The sequence below is a fragment of the Canis aureus genome, chromosome 5 (genome assembly GCF_053574225.1).
Source record: "Canis aureus isolate CA01 chromosome 5, VMU_Caureus_v.1.0, whole genome shotgun sequence".
Classification (NCBI taxonomy): Eukaryota; Metazoa; Chordata; class Mammalia; order Carnivora; family Canidae; genus Canis; species Canis aureus.
Genome location: NC_135615.1, coordinates 50,376,184 through 50,394,524, shown reverse-complemented (window position 1 = coordinate 50,394,524; position 18,341 = coordinate 50,376,184). Strand labels below are relative to the sequence as shown.

At 34.5% G+C, this 18,341-nt stretch overlaps 1 protein-coding gene across 6 annotated transcripts in view; it reads right to left on the bottom strand.

Moving 5' to 3' along the window:
• Positions 1-1,424: 1,424 nt before the first annotated feature.
• The window catches only part of LOC144314168 (uncharacterized), a 260,622-nt gene continuing 243,705 nt past the window's right edge, over positions 1,425-18,341 (bottom strand). For 2 of the 6 annotated variants that reach the window (XR_013379952.1, XM_077897976.1), the window contains one exon: positions 8,260-8,743. Coding sequence is in view for 3 of the 6 variants with exons in the window: in XM_077897976.1 (XP_077754102.1) it covers positions 8,740-8,743 (4 nt within the window). In the remaining 3 variants the exon portion in view is untranslated. Of the gene's footprint in view, positions 1,611-8,259; positions 8,744-17,550; positions 17,793-18,341 lie in introns of those variants that run through there. The other 4 variants (XR_013379954.1, XM_077897974.1, XM_077897973.1 and 1 more) reach the window with 3 other exon arrangements.

Sequence of the window (18,341 nt, the reverse complement as noted above, 5' to 3'; positions counted from 1 at the left end):
ACGATAAAAACCAGTCTTCGTTGTTTTCTCCCCCATCTATGCACACCAGCTATTGCATTTCATTTAAGAACCTTTCTATTCATTCTGTCTGCGGGCATCATTCTTTCATATCCTTCACTATTCATATTCAATCTCTTCAAAATCTTTGCAATTTTTCCCTCCTATTCAACCTCCAGGAGGCTGCCTTTGCTTAGCTTCTTATCATTTGTCACTTGAACTATAAATCTCTGTACCTCATGTCTCAGGCCTGCCACACTCCTAATCTATTTTTCACAGCGCCACAAGAGTGGGATTTATTACACATCAAAATGTTATCATATTGTTTCACTAGCTAAAATCCTTTAGAGTTCTTCCAGCTTCACTCCCCAAAACATACCTTCTTCCGACATACCAAATCTATAGTTGCAGGACCAGTATCTTCCTTCTCTTACACCTTCTTTCATTTCCTTACATTTCATTCCCAGATCTTTCCACTACTGGGAATGGTTTTCCAACCGGCAGTGGGTATCACTTCTTCAATGCCTAGCTCAAGTTCCCTCCCTGGTAGTTCACCTCCTTTTCCTCTGCATTCTGGGAATATGTATACAAAACAGATCATAGTAAGGGTCACAAAGAGCAAAGGTAATACCCCCAACAGTCCTTTTCAATCTTAATCATTTCTTTTGTCTTTGTGCCTACATAGGAATAGTAGTAAAATTTGAGTAAGTAACATCAAATAATAATACACAGCTTGACAGATATTAAAATGGATATGCATGGTGGTACCTGGGTGGCTCTGTCAGTTAAGCTTCCAACTCTTGCTTTTGGCTCAAGTCATGATCTTAAAGTCCTAGAATGGAGCCCAGCATCCAGCCCCATGCTCAGTGTGGAGTCAGCTAGATATTCTATCCCCTTTGATCCCTCTCTGCTCCTCCCGCTCTGTTCCTCCCCTGTGCCAGGGAGTGTGCACACTATCATAGGTAGGTAGGTAGGTAGATGGATAGATAGATAGATAGATAGATAGATAGATAGATAGATAGATATGTAGTAGAAGCCACTCATTTGTAAATGAACTAAGAATTGTAGCTTCAGGGAGTCTACAGATTCCTCTTTGATCTGAAAGTTGGTAGTAGTACTTTGCTGCTTGAAAGAAACAACTTCTAGTATGAACACCCGATTGGCTAATTTGGAGCATCAGTTCTAGATCATCATTTTCTTCACCTTTTCAATGTGTAACTCCCAGGGTGTATCTTCCTGGTATATATTCACTTAATATCTTGAACTTGCCCAATTGCACTGAAGTGTACTTCACCTTGGCCTCTAAAGGTGAATTTACTGCTCTTAATGATCTTCAGCAAACATTATTCAGTACACATTCATTGAAGATCTGTTTTGTACACAGTACTCCGGAAACCATTAACTTACCAGATGCCATTCTGGTGCAGCATCTAGCACAGTCCTATGTATATCCAGTCAGTTACTGTGCATGTGGACATGTTTAAACTGGGGTTCACTGACTATTGGTTCTAAGAGTACAGCAGCCTGGGTATCTTGAAATTCTTCAGTACAATTTCATGGAAATGTTGGTTAGAAAAAATAATTAAATTCTTTTCAATATATTGCTGGACTCACTGAAAAAAGAAAAAAGAGAGAGAAAAGTGACCAGGTCTCAGAAACTAGAAGGAGCTAAACATCATAGCAGTCAATTAAAAAATGACACTAAATCTTCTGCTACAGGGTGGTGATAGGTGTAGTGGTGAATAGTGTTGGTAACCAGGGTCTTAGCAAGTAGGAATACTCACCCAGGGATGGGAGAGGAGGTTAGGTGTCTGTAGAATATAAGAAGCAATTACAGAAACCCTACATGAAGTCTGTACTTAAAGAGTGACTTAATTGGTAAAGAGTGGGCTAGGAGAATTTTATTCCACTACTATAGGAATAACAATGAAATTTCATTCTCCCTCAATGCAAGTACAGGAGATCTAAAACAAAATGAAAAATAAAGAAGCTAAACAAAACAAAACAAAACAAAAATCACTAAATGCAAGGAAGTACTGGACACTAAACACATGAAATCATAAAATTAACTAGAAACAGTAAGAGATGCTTTATAATATGTACATATATATAATAGTGATTTTAAATCATTAAGCCTTAAGAGCATTGCAAAGAATTGTTGATTTGAGAACACTTTACATTTGGCTTTATGGCATATATCTAGAGTGGTGATGGTCACTTCCACCCCTATTTAAGCAGTAAGTTGTCTTGCCAGGGTTTCCAAGGCAAAGCTTCTGCGCATGTCCATCAATACATCAATGTATTGTATGTAGGGGAAGAGGAATCTGATTACAAAAGTATTAGCTCAGAATAATAGAGCAGCAATTTTAAAATACATTTGACCTCTCTTGTGTGATAATTTCTGGTTAATTTTGTATGCTGGTAATGATTCAGTCAGGGAAGGGGAACCAACTATTTTGTGGAATAAGGAATTTATGATAGGAATTAGAATTTGCCTAATTTTTGGAGATGCTGGTGAAAAAATCATCCGAAACTGAATATTGAAAGATGAGAAAAATGTTACCTCCCAGTGTTGGCACAGGTGAACAAAATTGAAAATGAAGCACATGGAGCTGCTGGGGTGGGATTCTTAAGGATGCTGATTTAGAGGCTGATGGAAAGGTTTTGAGGCGGGTTTTTGTTTTGTTTTGTTTTTAAGATTTCATTCATCCATTCATGAGAGACAGAGAAATGTAGAGACATAGGCAGAGGGAGAAGCAAGCTCCCCACAGGGATCCTGATACGGGACTCCATCCCAGGACCCCAGGACCATGACCTGAGCCAAAGGCAGACACTTAACCACTGAGCCACCCAGGTGCCCCAAAGTTTTGAGTTCTTTGTGACTTTCACTACTCTAAGTTCCCAGTGAAGCATCAGGCAGTGAGCTTGGGGTTGGGCAACAGGATCACATGTAGGGAGAGGTGGGCTCAAAGTCCAGAAGAGAAATGATAAACTGGAGCCTGCCTGTTACCTCTATCTGTCTTTCACTGATTCTGAGCAATGATGACCTCAGATAATAATGACCAATAATCCTTTATTACTCCTGAATTTTGCCTACCTTCCCTCGTGGTCATGTCAAATGTTGAAGACAGAGAAGGAGATTCTGAAAAACATAGCTCTGTAACCAACTTGACATTAAAAGCATTCCCAAAACTGTATATATGCTTTTCCAGAATTTTTTGTCATCACAGAATTTACATATTGAACAACATTTATCTGGTAAAGTAAAACCCAAAAAGAGAAGCAAAGCCAAAAGTCACATGGTAGGAATCATGAGGATAAGAGAAAGAATTGAAACTGCGAAGGAAATTAGATAAGAAAACAAGAGAAAGAATCAAGATTTTTAAAAATCAGGTTCCTCAAAAACAGGGCACGCATAAAATGAAGGAAAATAAAAGAAATAGTTTAGAACCGCATAATTTTTATAGATAAGAGAGGGTGTAAAGATGGTTTGCAGCAGCTTCATTCCAATGAATTCTTTGACTTCTATTAGTTCTAAATATTTTCATAATGACTTTTTAGGGTGATTTTATTGAACACCGTTTAGTAAGAGACTATTTTTTTGTAGTGTAACACTCATAATATGACTCTTTGGAGAAGGCATGGAGATAAAAGTAGACATATTGTTGATTGAAAGTATATTTAAGAAATTTTTAAGAAATGTTAAGGGTCCTAAGACCTTATATCTTGTATATAGAGATTTTCCCAAATTTTACAACAATCTTAGCATCACATGACCTGAGCAGTGATAAGTCATAAAGCTGAAATACACACTGTAAATTTCAATAATTAAAAAAAAGTGTTTAACTCCCCCAGAGAAAGATTCAATTACTTTAAAATTTTTTTCCATGACATGTAAAAATTTTTGTCAGATGAAGAGCTAATCAAAAAGTAAACAGCCAGAACTAGAAGAATAAAAGTATTAGGCAGCTAAGTAATAAAACGTATTTATATTTTGTTATCTTGTGATGTTTGTGGCATTTTCTGACTTTGAAAGCTTTTTTGCCATGCTTTCCAACTTTGAATTTGCCCTGATTTGCTTTTACAAGGCCAGTATGTATTAACTTTCTTGCCTAATTTTGTATTTTAATTGTTGTAGTCTTTTTCCTTATATGAGTACCTGTGAAACAACAGACAGTACATGAAGGAAATAAAATTAAAGATATGTTTTAAACATTACATTTATGTGGAGAAACAGGCTCTGAGAGTCTTTCAATCTCTCTTCTTCTTCAATCTCTCTTCTTTTAATCTACAGTAATTCCACTTCCCTATGCTTTTTGCCCAGTGAAGTCATGGTTGATCCAGAGAAGTGAAATAACATGGGAGTGGATAAAGCATTATGTAAGCTCCTGGGTGGTAGTTTGGGCAGAAACATTACAGGCACACACAGCATGTCTATATCTGGAGTAAATGTCTATTCCAGGAAGAGCAAATTGTTTCTCCTTCCAATAAAGGATTTGTTGAAAGGAGTTAATTTATGCAGTTAATGGAGGCTAGATAACAGGTCTAATGTCTATAAGTAGGCCAGAAAGAAAAAGATGATACTCACCCAGAGCCCCAGGCACAATCTGAGGCTTGTTGTCCAGTAGAGGAAATGTTTCCTTTTGGGAAAGGCCTAAACTAAAGTGGAAGTGCCTCCAACAGTGCCACCCAGCCCTTTTAAGTTACAGTATATTGTGTAGAGGCTTTAATCAAAACTTCAAAATCCCTCACCGGAACCCCTAGAGTAGTGTTTGATGGAATAAATGAGAGGAGGTGTGTATATGTACTACAATGGTCTCATCTCTCTTTCATTTCCCAACTCTACTGAAAGGAAATATCCTCTAGACCCACTCCAACTGGGAATGTAATATAAGGGGGTTCTGAGACTTAGTTCTCTCTAAGTTGACACATCAGAAGTCATCACATATCACATAGTAGGATTATATTCTTGAGTAGAAAAATTATGGTTTTTCTTTGTGATTTTCTCTTGTATCTGATTTTTGAAATAAACACATAAATACAAATTTCAAAACCTGGAAACTAGTTTGAAATCAGTAAATGTTAATAGAATGTAATGTGAAATCCCACAACCACAAAACACACACAAATGGCCAAAAGACACTTAAATGTTCATTCGTCCTATTAATTACAGAATTACAAAACTCCAAATAAAACTGCAAAGAAAGTAAAGTTCAAGAAAGCGATATCTATTGTTAGAAAGAAAGTGAAGCTCAAGAAAGCAGTATCTATTGTTAGAATTAATGAGGAAATAGTTACTTGCTCCTTTTATCACAGACCCTTGGAAAGAGTATATACTGTATAATATTTCTGGAAATAGGTGTATGCATCAATACTCAGGGAAAGTGAGATATTGTTCCTTTTTAAGTGAAATCAGAAATCAATTTTTGATATCACCTGAACAGAAACAATTGAAATATCCATCACATGATAATAGTTACCTTTGAAAATGTTAGATTATTATCCATATTTAAAATGTCAAGAAATAATATTAAGATCCCTTTATTACACTTTTCTTAGGTGATATGTAGGAAAGAATCATACCATTAACATAGGCTAAAAACAATTCACAGAAGTAGCTTTTTAAAAATAACACTATAAATGAGTTTTCAGTTCCTGCCTTTGAGCTATGTGGAAACAAATTTCTTTCATAGGAATTTAAATACCTGAGAAATAAGTATGTATTAGATCAATAAAATTACCTTCTAGAATATGTAAACATGAGTTCTGATTAGGATATTAGAAATATATAATTTAGATACTCTTAAGATGAAAGCAATATTACCGTAGGGAACACTGTTTAAAAAAAACAGGAAATGAAAAAATACCAGTTCTTTAATTAAAAGTTTCTGTTATTTATTGTTATAAAAACCATTCCAAAAGTTAGTAGCAATAATAACATGTTATTTTTTCTCATGGTTTTCTGTATGGACGAGGATCACCTGAGTGGTTCTTGTTTGAGATAGTTCATGTAGTTGCAGTAAGATATTTTTTAGGCCACAGTTTCTGAAGATTTACATGGGATGGATGTAAAAAATGGTACCTCCATAAGGCAGGAAATTGATGCTAGCTTTCAGCTGGGAACTCACCTATGGTTGTCTATGGAAGGGCCTACACAGATAGTTTTCATGTGACTTAGATGTTTCATACCAAGGTCAAGTTCTGATAGAGTGCTCTGCAAAGGAATGTTTAAAAAAAAATCCAGAACATTACTTCTATCTAAATGTATTAAATCCAAATTACTGAGACAGCCCACATTGAAGGGATGGAATTAGAATCCATGTCTTGAATAGTGAATGGCATGGTCCCAGTTCAGAAGGATGCTTGGGGGATCGGAGGTCTTGTTTTGGTTATTTTCATAAAATACCATCCTCTGTACATCTTTTTTTCCCCTCAAAATCAAATAATCACAATCAACTTTGTGTGACATATTTTGCATATCATTTATTTCTATCTTTTGAGTTCATTCACTACTAATCTATGGCTATATAGTATTTTCCTATATAATTAGTAGCAGGCACTGGGGCTCTTATATTAGGAGCTAAGGGTGTATTTCTAGTTCTAAGCTTTGTAGAAACTATTTGAATTTTGTTCTTCATTCCATTCACCTTCTAACATTATGACAAAGAGGTGTGGGTGTCATTAGGTTAGAATAATCCACTTGCTTACTAAATCAGTTCTTATTTGACACTTTGATTTGCCAGAATCATTAATAAGGATCCCAAATTGAGTGACACGGATCTCTAAATCAAATGTTTCATTTGTGTTTTAAGTGGAATTTTACAAACCTCAACAGTTGAGAGCTATCTTTTGGCAAATACTTCCTTAACAAATACTTCCGATTACTGTGTTGTCGTCCTTCATGAGATGTCATTATTAGTTACTTACCCCATAATAAGGGACATGGAGAATGCCTGAGGGGGAGCAGCGGCAGAGTTGCATGGTGAAACCACTCAAATTTTCTAGGGAGTTTAGTTAACAAGACAGAGAACCCTCATACATAATCAGTGGTAGTTTTTCATCTGCAGAAGATAACATAAACTATAGCCATTTAAATTACGATTAAATGATTAAAATGTAAGCATTTCTATTACTATCTTTTTGGGGACTGTCCTGTTACATGATTTGGTCATGCATGTAATGAAATAATTCATTGTGGTTTTTGTTAAGTACCAGGCAGTCTCTGAAAATACAGGGCTGGTGGTTATTCAGTGATCCTGGATGTGAATATCTCTTAAATTTCTAAAAAAAAAAAAAAATAGATCAGTATAATATCAGTTAGAAAAATTGGCAGCCAAGCAGAACGTCGATGGGTTTACTAATACTGAAAGATTTCACTCTGGGAATCCCCAATCCATTAGACTTCATAGTAACAAACTAAGATGACATTTAACAACCCCTGAACTACCATGTTTCCTTCTCTATCAGTCACTGAAGATTTGTTGCCCTTTTATGTTTTCATGTTTGTGTCACAAAGATGACATATCATCCTATTAGTAGTTTCTAACATGTCTGAAAATGTTAAAAGCAGAGTAAAACAGAGGTGGAATAGCAGTTGGAGATGATGTCTACTTGTGAACTCGGGAAAATTGAAGAAGCAGAGGGGCTTTGGGTTTCTAGGACCCCCCAGTTGGTTGTTCATCATATTTTATTTCTTCATTCACTTTTCATTTATTTCTAGTGCTAGGCATGTTCTTTAGCACCTATGTAGACATTCTGAATACACACAAATTGTAAATGCCAGCCGGGGCAACCTAATTTGTTGGATATGTGTGTTGTTTGTGTGGAAGGGAGGTGGTGAATGAGGGGAAGATTAGTATTCCATTGCTTTTTTCTAGTCTTCATGCCTCAAGAAAATTAGAGCAGTGCTAGGGACAATGCAGAAAAGAGCAGTAAGGAAGGTAAAAGAGATGAGAAGAATCCACTTAAAGAAAGAGTAGACACATGAGGAGCCATCATCAAAAATAATAAAACTTGAAAGGGATATGATCACTGTCAGCAAATTAAAGGTATTAAATGATAGAGTGAACATGTACTCATCCAGGAAATATTAGAACATGACAGGAAGAGCTTGATGACCTAACTATAATTTATCATGCCAGATTTTCTGTTTCTTTTTTTTTTTTTTTTAAGATTACTCCTATCAGGAGATTTGTTACTTTAGTTGCATCTTCTCTCTTTTTTTAAAAAAGATTTTATTTATTTATTCATGAGAGACAGAGAGAGAGAGACAAAGACAGAGATACAGGCAGGGAAAAGCAGGTTCCATGCAGGGAGCCCCATGTGGGACTTGATCCTGGGACTCCAGGATCTCACCTTGGGCTGAAGGCAGCGCCAAACCGCTGAGCCACCCAGGCTGCCCAGATTTTGTTTCTTAAACTCCCAGTGGCCCACATCAGGTTCTGGGAGTAGGTTCTTTCAAACTCTCTCTCAGTTGCTACAACATGACATACAAGCATGTCTGTCCATCCTTTTCATTGGGAGGGTAAGATAAGAGTGCAGGGATCGCCAACATTTCTCTCTGGAGAATCTTCCCCTCTTCTAGTAGTCATGTGTTAAGTTCTCCAGGTTAATGAAGAGCTGAAGGTCACAAAACCTGTCTTCATTAGTCTTCTTTGTAAGTTCTACTCTTTTGGTTACACACCTTGCTTCCGAATGTGGGAAGAGCTGGCATTTACTGTTTCGTGTTTAGTCTTTGAAGCTTCAACTGAAACAGGAGAGAAAGAGTAATAATTTGCCGCCCCACTACATCAATATCACTCCCTATGTTTTAATGATGATCAAGCTTAGGTTTAGCATGAAAATGACTTTTTGAGGTCAAAGAGCACTTAGGGAAAGGGTTGGTATTCCAGTCAGGTCTGTTTGCTACTAAAACACACATTTAAGAAATTTACAAGGTAAGGTTTCTGAGAAAAAGATTAAGTCCTAAAAGAAACTTTTCTTCTCACCTCCTACTTTGTTGCATATTCTCCATTTTGCATTTGCATGACCATTCCCTGCTAATCTCTATACTGAGGGGTGCTTAAGGAGGTGATTTTATAAATTGAATACCAATAAAAAATAAATGAAAAAAAATAAAATGAAAACAAAAATACAAAACACACACATAAAAAAAATAAAAAAATAAAAAAAAAAGGAGGTGATTTTAATGGAAGTTATCACTCACCTTCTAAAGGTGCCAGAACCTTTGTCTCAGGGTTTTGGTTGGCTTTTGCCAAAACAAGCCCAGCAGAAAATGAGGGAGAACTGGAGGATGAGTTAAGCGTATTTCTTCCTCTGTCTCCCTACCTGCTGGACCTATGACTTGAAAGTAATTACATTTCTCTTTAGAAACACACAACCTGGGGATCCCTGAGAGGCTCAGTGGTTTGGCACCTGCCTACGGCCCAGGGCATGATCCTGGAGTCCTGGGATCAAGTCCCACATTGGGCTCACTGCATAGAGCCTGCTTCTCCCTCTGCCTGCGTCTCTGCTTCTCTCTCTCTCTCTCTCTCTCTCTCAATCTGTCTCTCATGAATAAATAAATAAAATATTAAAAAATAAATAAAAGAAGCACACAACCCCTGTCTGATGATCTTCACATATGCTAAAACCCTTTTGAGGATCCCATTGACTGTGGCTTCCCCTTCCATTGTCACATCTAGTTGTGTACTGGCTGTTGCTACACTCTGGGAATTGTAGCATCCCTATGGGGTTCCCTGAATACCTTCAACAGCTTTGCAAACAGTGCTTTATTAGACTCTTTTGAACTACCCATTTGAGGATGCCATATGTTTTCTTTGGGGACCTTGGAAAGTACACCTCCCACATTGGTAGGCCAATTTATTCCTGTTATATTTGTGCAAAGAAAAACATTGCTTTTCTAATTCTCTGTTTAACTGTTAGAATCAGGGGTAGAGGTGGTAGTTTAGGAATGGGCAAGCCTTACCTAGGTAAATGAAATTCCATAGAAGATGGAACATACAAATAATGTCATTACCTCTTGTCACCCTTAAGATGTTATATAGGCGACTTGCAAATACGTAACATACAAAGAAAAATATAGTTCAAATGTAACAAAATCTGCATCCTTATGTACCATTGCAAAATCTGCAATCTTAAGTACAATTGAACTTGCCAATTAAAAGTATATCACACATTAAAAATAGGTATGTCAGGATTTTCCAAATAAAACAGTCTCTATTAAGTTTAAACGTTCGCTTAATTTAGTTTTATCAGGATTCATTATGCAGTCTCGTCTGGATCACTCAGCCTATTTAAATAAATTGTCTAGTTTTCTGTTTTGCCTTCCCACTCTTTGATATGCGAGTGTCTAGCAGGCTCTCTGTGTCATAATGCTAACCAGGATAAAAGAAGCCTTAGGTTCTGTAAAAATCCGGACATAATAACGTGAGCAACTCCTTGAAGTTCAGAAGAAGTTGTAGAAAGAAGTAATATAACGGCAGTGTTCTTTGCTGGTGGCAGCACATGAAGACATTTTGCCAACATATGGATATTTTAAAAATATCCTTCCATATATATATATATATATATTTTTTTTTTTTACTATTTAGTGGTTTTTGTAAATTTCTCTTTGACTTTCTATACTTTGGATTTGTGAACTTTCATGCTATTAATATTTGGTACCAAAAAAATTCTTGGTATAGTTTATAGTAAATTATGTCTTTTGTCCTTTTTCTTTTGTCTTTTGTCTTAATAAAGTATTTCATTTCATCTAAGTAGTCAGCATTATGTAATGTTCTTAATATTCCATTACTAACCTTTTAATAATTATAATAACTTTAATGACAACTCCCTTTGTTACTAATATTAAGAGTTTGTATCTGGCCTTTTTATTTTCTTGGTCAATCTAGTTAGACTCTAGTTTTTAAAAATCTTTGCAAAGGACTAAGATTTGATGTCATTGATTTTCTTTAGTGTTTATTCATTTTCTACTTTATTGATTGCTGTTATTTTCATTTTCTTCCTTTTTACTGATCCTAACTATAATTTGCTCTTATTTTAATAATTTTAAAATAGAGGCATGATATATAATATAGTACATAAGAAGAAGTATATAAGGTCATCACTTTCCCTCTATGTGCTTTTTTTGGCTGCATTACATAAATTTTGGCATGTCTTTTTATCATTATGATAGAGCTCAGTATATTTTCTAATAAACCATAGTATTTTAAAATATGCTATTTTAATTTCCAAATATTAGGCCATTTTAATTTTTTATTATTGATTTTAAGTATGTTAAGTCAGAGAGTCTATATTAGTTAATTCCCTTTAAATTTATTTAGACTTATTTCGTGGCAAAGAATATAGTTTATATTTATGAATATTCCTTATGCAATTTCCTACAAACTCCAATTTCCATCTTCTCAAATAAGAAGGCTGAATTTTGTTTAAGTATCCCCTTTCTTTTCTACCTTCTTCAAAGTACACCCAGAAAGAGAGCCAGGGAGATTATGGGACTTAACTTACTAGTTTGCATTGTCTCAGTGATTCCACTTTTGTACTTGCTTTTGAATAATATCTGAAAATAGTTATTCTATAGATTATTTTCTCAATTTCTACCAGTTTGCTGAGTGAAAGGCATTTACTAGTTATTTTGAGATATCCAGGAATATAAGATAATTTATTATTTTTTCCACTGACCTTCAAGATGATTATTTTGCCATACTGAAATAATAACTATCTAATTGATTTACAGGTATGGTCTTAGGGAACATAGGACATACAATTATGAATATAACTGATGTTATTTAATAACATGAAATTATCTTTCCTCCACTTAAAAATATAATGAATATATTTTGAAGAACAGAACTGTTTCTGTCCATAAATAGTCTATAACAAATCATTATTCTTATATTTCTCAAATGTGGTATTATTTGATCAACAGATTTTTTTTTTAAACTATGGTGTGTTTTTCTCTAGCCTGGGAGACACAGAGGAAGTATAGAATCTTAGAAAAAGAGAGAATTCTCTGCAAATTGGTAAAAAATTGAATGTACCCCAGTCTGCCAAAATGGAAAGAAATCAAAACTAGATTAAAGGTGATTCTGTATTTGAATTATAGGCCAAGCATAATTGTCAGTTTTGTGAAGTTACTGAATCTCTTTTACACACTCCTAACTACACATACTGGTACTTTTGTTGTGTTGTATAGTAGTAAAAGTGAATACTAAAGATAATAGGAGATAATACATGAAATACTGAGGTCAGTGTCTGACATGTAAGAGGAAAACTGCCAATAGTTACCTGTACTCAGGTATATACTAAATTATGAAAAACACAAAAGTTTTTACTATGGCATAAAATAGAATTTAAATAATAACATTTTATTTTGCTTTATAGGTATCGATATTTACATTTTATTCAACCCATTTTATGTTAGAAATAAACAGAATTAACTAGTATTTTTTGTATATATCTTGTAAAAAATCATGATTATACAATAAAAAATCATTTATAAACTTCACTTTCTTTACCTTAATAGTATGTAAAATAGTATGTAAAATAGATGTAAAATAGTAAAAAAAAACAAAAATCAGTCCCTAACATCCTATATTGACATATTCATAGATTATTCTACTGAAGGTTCTTACTGAGTTACCTTTTGTTTTTCCTTTATTTATTGCAAGCATATCAGAATCTGTTGAAATTTGCATAGCCTCTTTTGCCAAGGACTACTTACTTTATTTGAATAATTCTCCAACAGCATTCTTATGAACGTAATGAAATCTTCAATTTTTCTGTAAAATTTATGTTTTTTGTTTTCAAGAGATTTGCATTGTTTTCTTAGTGAGAGGCTGATAAAATATTTGCCATCAAGTTAGGGGAATGATCTTACACAAAAAAGGGCATATAAGGGTACTAATTTGATAAATGGCTAGCTCATTCATAAATATTTTCATGTTATAGTTTTCTTTCTTTTATTCATAGATAGGGGTCTCAGATAAAGGGAGTCCACTATTCACAAAACAAAGTGCACTCTTTGAACAAAGAAAATATAGTAGGGCATTTATACAGGAGACGTCATTTATCCTGCTTATAAAATATAATTTTGGTGGGCTTGTGGTTTAATGGACCACTTTCTGCAAATATGCTTTGTCCCACATACTTTTTTTTCCATACTGGAAACTGATTTGATTAATTTGACAAGAACATAGTACACAACAAGAGGACTTCTCCAAAGACAGTATTTTACTATCTCAGACCCCTGGAAAAAGACATTAGAAATCATCAAATTATGTTTCCCAGTGTGGGACGCATACACATTAAGTACCCATAAAGTAAGACATTTTTGTAGACCCTAGCCCTGAGCATATTATGATACACTGCAAAACATAATTTAAAATAAAACAAGATTTACCCATAAAATATATGGAAAGAAGTCTACATTCTGTTTATTTTCCCACAATGAATACATGAAAGCTTTTTCTATAATAACATAATCAAATTCCATAAAAATAGTTTTGTGCCTCTAAAATTTCTTACTTGTTTTGCTCCAGATTGCACACACCAGACACTTTTAGACAAAACGAGTTGAGGTGGCACCTACACATGGCATACATTTCCATCAAATCACCTCATAAAAAAATTACTTGCTTTTCAACTGCCTCTGTATACTTTTGATTTCTTAAGACAAAACCTATCTGTCCAAATATAACTTCAACATCTTTCTAACATCTCTCTTTTTCTAAAAAGGAAATGCAGGCTTAAATTTACAAGCTTTCAGCAATCAACACCAATGTAGAATGTAATGATATTACTTTGGTTTTATTACTATTTCTACCGATGATTATGAAGATTTCTTTTAAACTATATTTAAGTAAAACTGAATCTGCTCTTTAAAAATCATATATTTAAAAAATCAGTACTGAAATTTATAGTCCTGAAATCAGGGAGACATTTAAAGAATCCTTCATTTTTTATAGATCAGGGATTGGCAAACTTTCTTCCCCTAAGTGCTGAATAGTAAATATTTCAGTTTTGTGGACCATACAATCTCTGTGGTATCTACTCAACTCTACCATGAAATAGAGAAAGTAGCCATAGACCATATGTAAGTGAATGAGTGAGGTGATTGTTTAAAAACAAACAAAAAAAAGTCTAGATATGGCCTGGTAGCTTGTCGCCCCCTGTCATAAATGACAAAAATAAAGCATCAGAGAAGATCTTTTAAGCTTCACCAGTGGGTTAGTGACAGACCTAGGACTTCTATTCCCCCACAAAAGTACTTTATTTTATGATATGTCACACCAGAAAATGTCTTCTCCTAGGATTTTAAGAACTTTTACCAAGGGAGTGATTCATTTTCATTTTTTCCTCTCTTTTTTTGTAGTGGGGGGATTGTTTGGCTTCCAAGTTATTATTTATATCACATTGTGAATAATGATATATATCACTGATTTATTGGTTCTTGGTCTGGTAATCATCATGCATTGATAGTAAATACAGACATGAAATAATAAACCTACAGATCCATATAGGAAACATGGAGATGAAAACTGAAATTATTTGAATGATAAATTTAACACAGATTCTATAGATGGCTGGTTCGCAAATATTAACATAATAACATGGAACCTATACAAATAAGGCACTTGAAATACTTGTGTTTCTGAAAATGCCACCAGGGAACTGAATTTCCGGTAATCTACCACTGGAATGGTAATTTAGCTTTTTTGCATAAAAGGTTAAGTTAGTCACTAATTGGGGTCACAAGAAAGGGATTAACACCATATAAAATTTGGTTAATAATTTCCATTCAAATCCCATAATGACTTGACATGAGACTAAAGACTGAAATAATTTCCATTTATTAGTTGCTGAAGTTGGTTATCATTATAGGAAACAAACAAGTTCAGTTTAATGACTCCTTCCCTCAATCAAAACTCTTCTGCATGTGTAGCAGTGAGCTAATGACAGAGCCATCCATTTCCACCTCTGAGGATGACTTCCATGTTGGAAGTCAGCTTTAAAATAAGTATATCTCCCTTAAATAAAAGTCCTAGTTGTTCCAATAAAAGGTTCTGGGCTCTCTTTATTGAAGTTAAGAAAATACACCTAACATATTTAAGAAGAGAAGGTTAGTGTTTTTAATGAACATTTGGTCATTGATCTCTGATCTAAGATACTCCTGCCTTATTTGATGTACTCTTTTCTTGATCTGATAGTAGTGTGTGAAACACTTTTCAAATTTTAAATTAACTTAATATACTCACTCTTTGGTTTGTCTATAAAAAAATAATGATAAAAAATGATTCATCCCCTAAAAGTAAGGTTTAGGTCAGCCTGTTTCAAACAATCAGTTGTAAGTTTCAGAAAACTCCCAAGATTTTTGCATATTTTTGGGAACTTCATCATACACGTCAGAGTGGACACCATTCCATATTTATATTCACCTGCTTCCTAAATATTTATTAGGAAGTCTGTAATTTGTAATGTGTTCTCCCATAGAACCGTGTTATGATAAAAAATACAAGACTACTCCAAAATTAATTTGTGAACTTAACTCGAAGTATATTAGTATTGTAAATGTAAAAAGCAATCATTATGTACAATATATTTTCCTTTAAGAAGCTTCATCAAAGGAATGATTTGGCAAAGTCACTGGAAAAATATGTTTCTGTTTCCAGTTGTATACACTGTCGCAGCTACCGAGAATAAAGAATTCTCGGAGTAGTCTCATCACCTTGCTGTAGCAACAGCATGCCCTGTGCTAGTCAGATGGAAACAGAAGAGGCACTTCATTGTCCCATAAATCTCAGTTTTATCCTGGCTCCTCCACTGTCTGATTATGTCACTTTGACATAATCTTTGTCTCTGAACCTTGGTTTTCTAGTTTGTAAAGTGAAAAGAATAATATCTAATTCACAGTAATGCAGGAAGAATGAAATGAGATAGATGTTAAAAGCATGCTCATCATACAATAGCTTTTTAAATTATTATAGACAGAAGTAGAGATGGGAGGAGAGTATGTTTTCCAAAAAAGAAAATACCCATATGAGTTCACTGTCAAATCTGGGCCACTTTTGGGTATGCAAGGAAGTGTTTAAGAAATTCTAGTAGACCTACCTAGGGACTACCCTATATAGATGAACACATATGATCACTTTACTTAATAATGATGCCCTGTTGGAAAAGAGGCAATTGTAGGGTATGGAAGAGCAGTTCAAATTCCAAGACTTACAGAACATATTGGGAGGGAGCAAGCTCAAAGACATAAAGTCCTGCAGGGAGTCAGCTACTTAAACCCCCAGGTAACAGTGAAGTAGAGCTTTGTTTCACGAAGCAGGCATAGATGTGACAAGTGAGTTCTCTATGTATGCAGAAGACATGGTCACAGGGGCTCATGAGTGCATTTTACTCTGTCCTGGCAAAATTCAGGAGATTTTCTAACACATGAACATTTCATATATGAACATCAAAAATGGCTCTAAAACTTTCCTAAGTGCAAATATGTAATTGCGTTACATCATATACAGTTAATAATTCTACTTATCAATCTTTCTAGCTACATATCTGTAGGATAAAGCCATTTCAAGATTTATTTTCATTTGGAAAGTTCTTCTTACCCTTTCCTCTTCATGGTTCTCCCCATTCCTGTTCCTTTTCTTTCCCCACTTTATTCTTTAGCTGTGTGTATGTGCATATGTGTGTGTATTTTGTCAAAATTTGCATCAACTCTTTTTTCATAAGCACATTATAATTACATAGTGTGCATATGCAAGTGTCTGGAAACAAAATCTATACTATTCAAGTCAAGTAAACATTGAAAGTTTTGATCTTTGCCTTGAGTTTTTTGTTTGGAAGCAACCCAACCTAAGGCAGTAGTTGAATGGACAACCTAAATACCAAGCAAATCCCATTTCATATATATATAATTTTCTAAATAGGCATTTCCACATTTTTTGATTCAAATAGTTGAGGTTTTTCAAACTGCAGTTCATGACCCATTAGTGGGTCACCAAATCAATATAGAGGGCTGTTACTCTTTTTTAAATAAAAGAGAATATACTAGAATAAAAAATATCAAAGTGTGTCATATAGAATAAGGGTATGCAAAAAATTTTTTCAATAACATGCATAAAGAAATATTTTTGTGTAGTAAATATCTATATAAAATATATTACCTCCTGTGGATAACAATTAAAATAAAACTCTAATGTACTTATAAGATGACTGACTGATTGGATGTCATGCTTTTTTGAGATGCATTTTAAAATATTTTATTTATTTATTCATGAGAGACAGAGAGAGAGAGAGAGGCAGAGACACAGGCAGAGAAGCAGGCTCCCTGCAAGAAGCCTAATGCAGGACTTGGTCCCAGGACCCTGGGGTCATGTCCTGAGCCAAAGGCAGATGCTTAACCACTGAGCCACCCAGGCATCCCTTTAAGATGCATTTTGTTATTGAATATACCTGAATGATTTGATGTGAAATCTTTTTAACATTCTAAATAAATAGCAGTCAATGGGTTTGAGGTATTAGTAAATGTTTATTGAATAAATGCACAGACTGTTGTATATACTGAAATATACAGGTGATGTTGACTTATTCATTTAGATGGTAATATTATTTTTAGAAATATAACTTGCGACTCTGAGTTTTCCATTTGAGGATCTTTTTTGAAGACATCCTCTGAATAATTATGGAGTGTGTAGGAAGACAGGAATGCCCTGGGATACTCAGAGATGTCTGTGATGGTGAAAAATCTTACTAGAGCTTTTGAGGTCTCTGTTTAACCTTGATTTTCCTCCCTGAAGAACAAAGATGTATCATGTGAGTAAAATTCAATTATTTCTCCATTCAACAAATACTATCAGTTTCATTCACTTAGCTCTACCATGTATTAGTACCATCTTTGTTTTAAGATACAGAACACTGAGCAAGCCAAAAATGTTCTGATCATCATAAAACTTACTTTTTCAATGGGCAAGGATAGCTAATAAACATATCAACAAATAATTAAACAAATTTAAATAGACAAGCTCTAGGGAGAAACTTAAAAAGATACTGCAGGGCACCTGGGTGGCTCAGTTGGTTAAATGTACAACTCTTGATTTCAGCTCAGGTCATCTCAGGGTGCTGAGATTGAGTGCAAAGTCACACTCTGTGCACAGCATGGAGCCTGCTTGTCCCTCTCTCCCTGTTCGTGCATACTCTCTGTCTCTCTTTCTCAAATAAATAAAATCTTATTTTTTACAAAGTTTTTTTAAAGATACTGCAGTAGATAGTGTATATAGAGCGGCATAGGAACTGTTTCAGATAATTCTATCAGGGTGAAGTCACTGTAGAAGCCACATTGA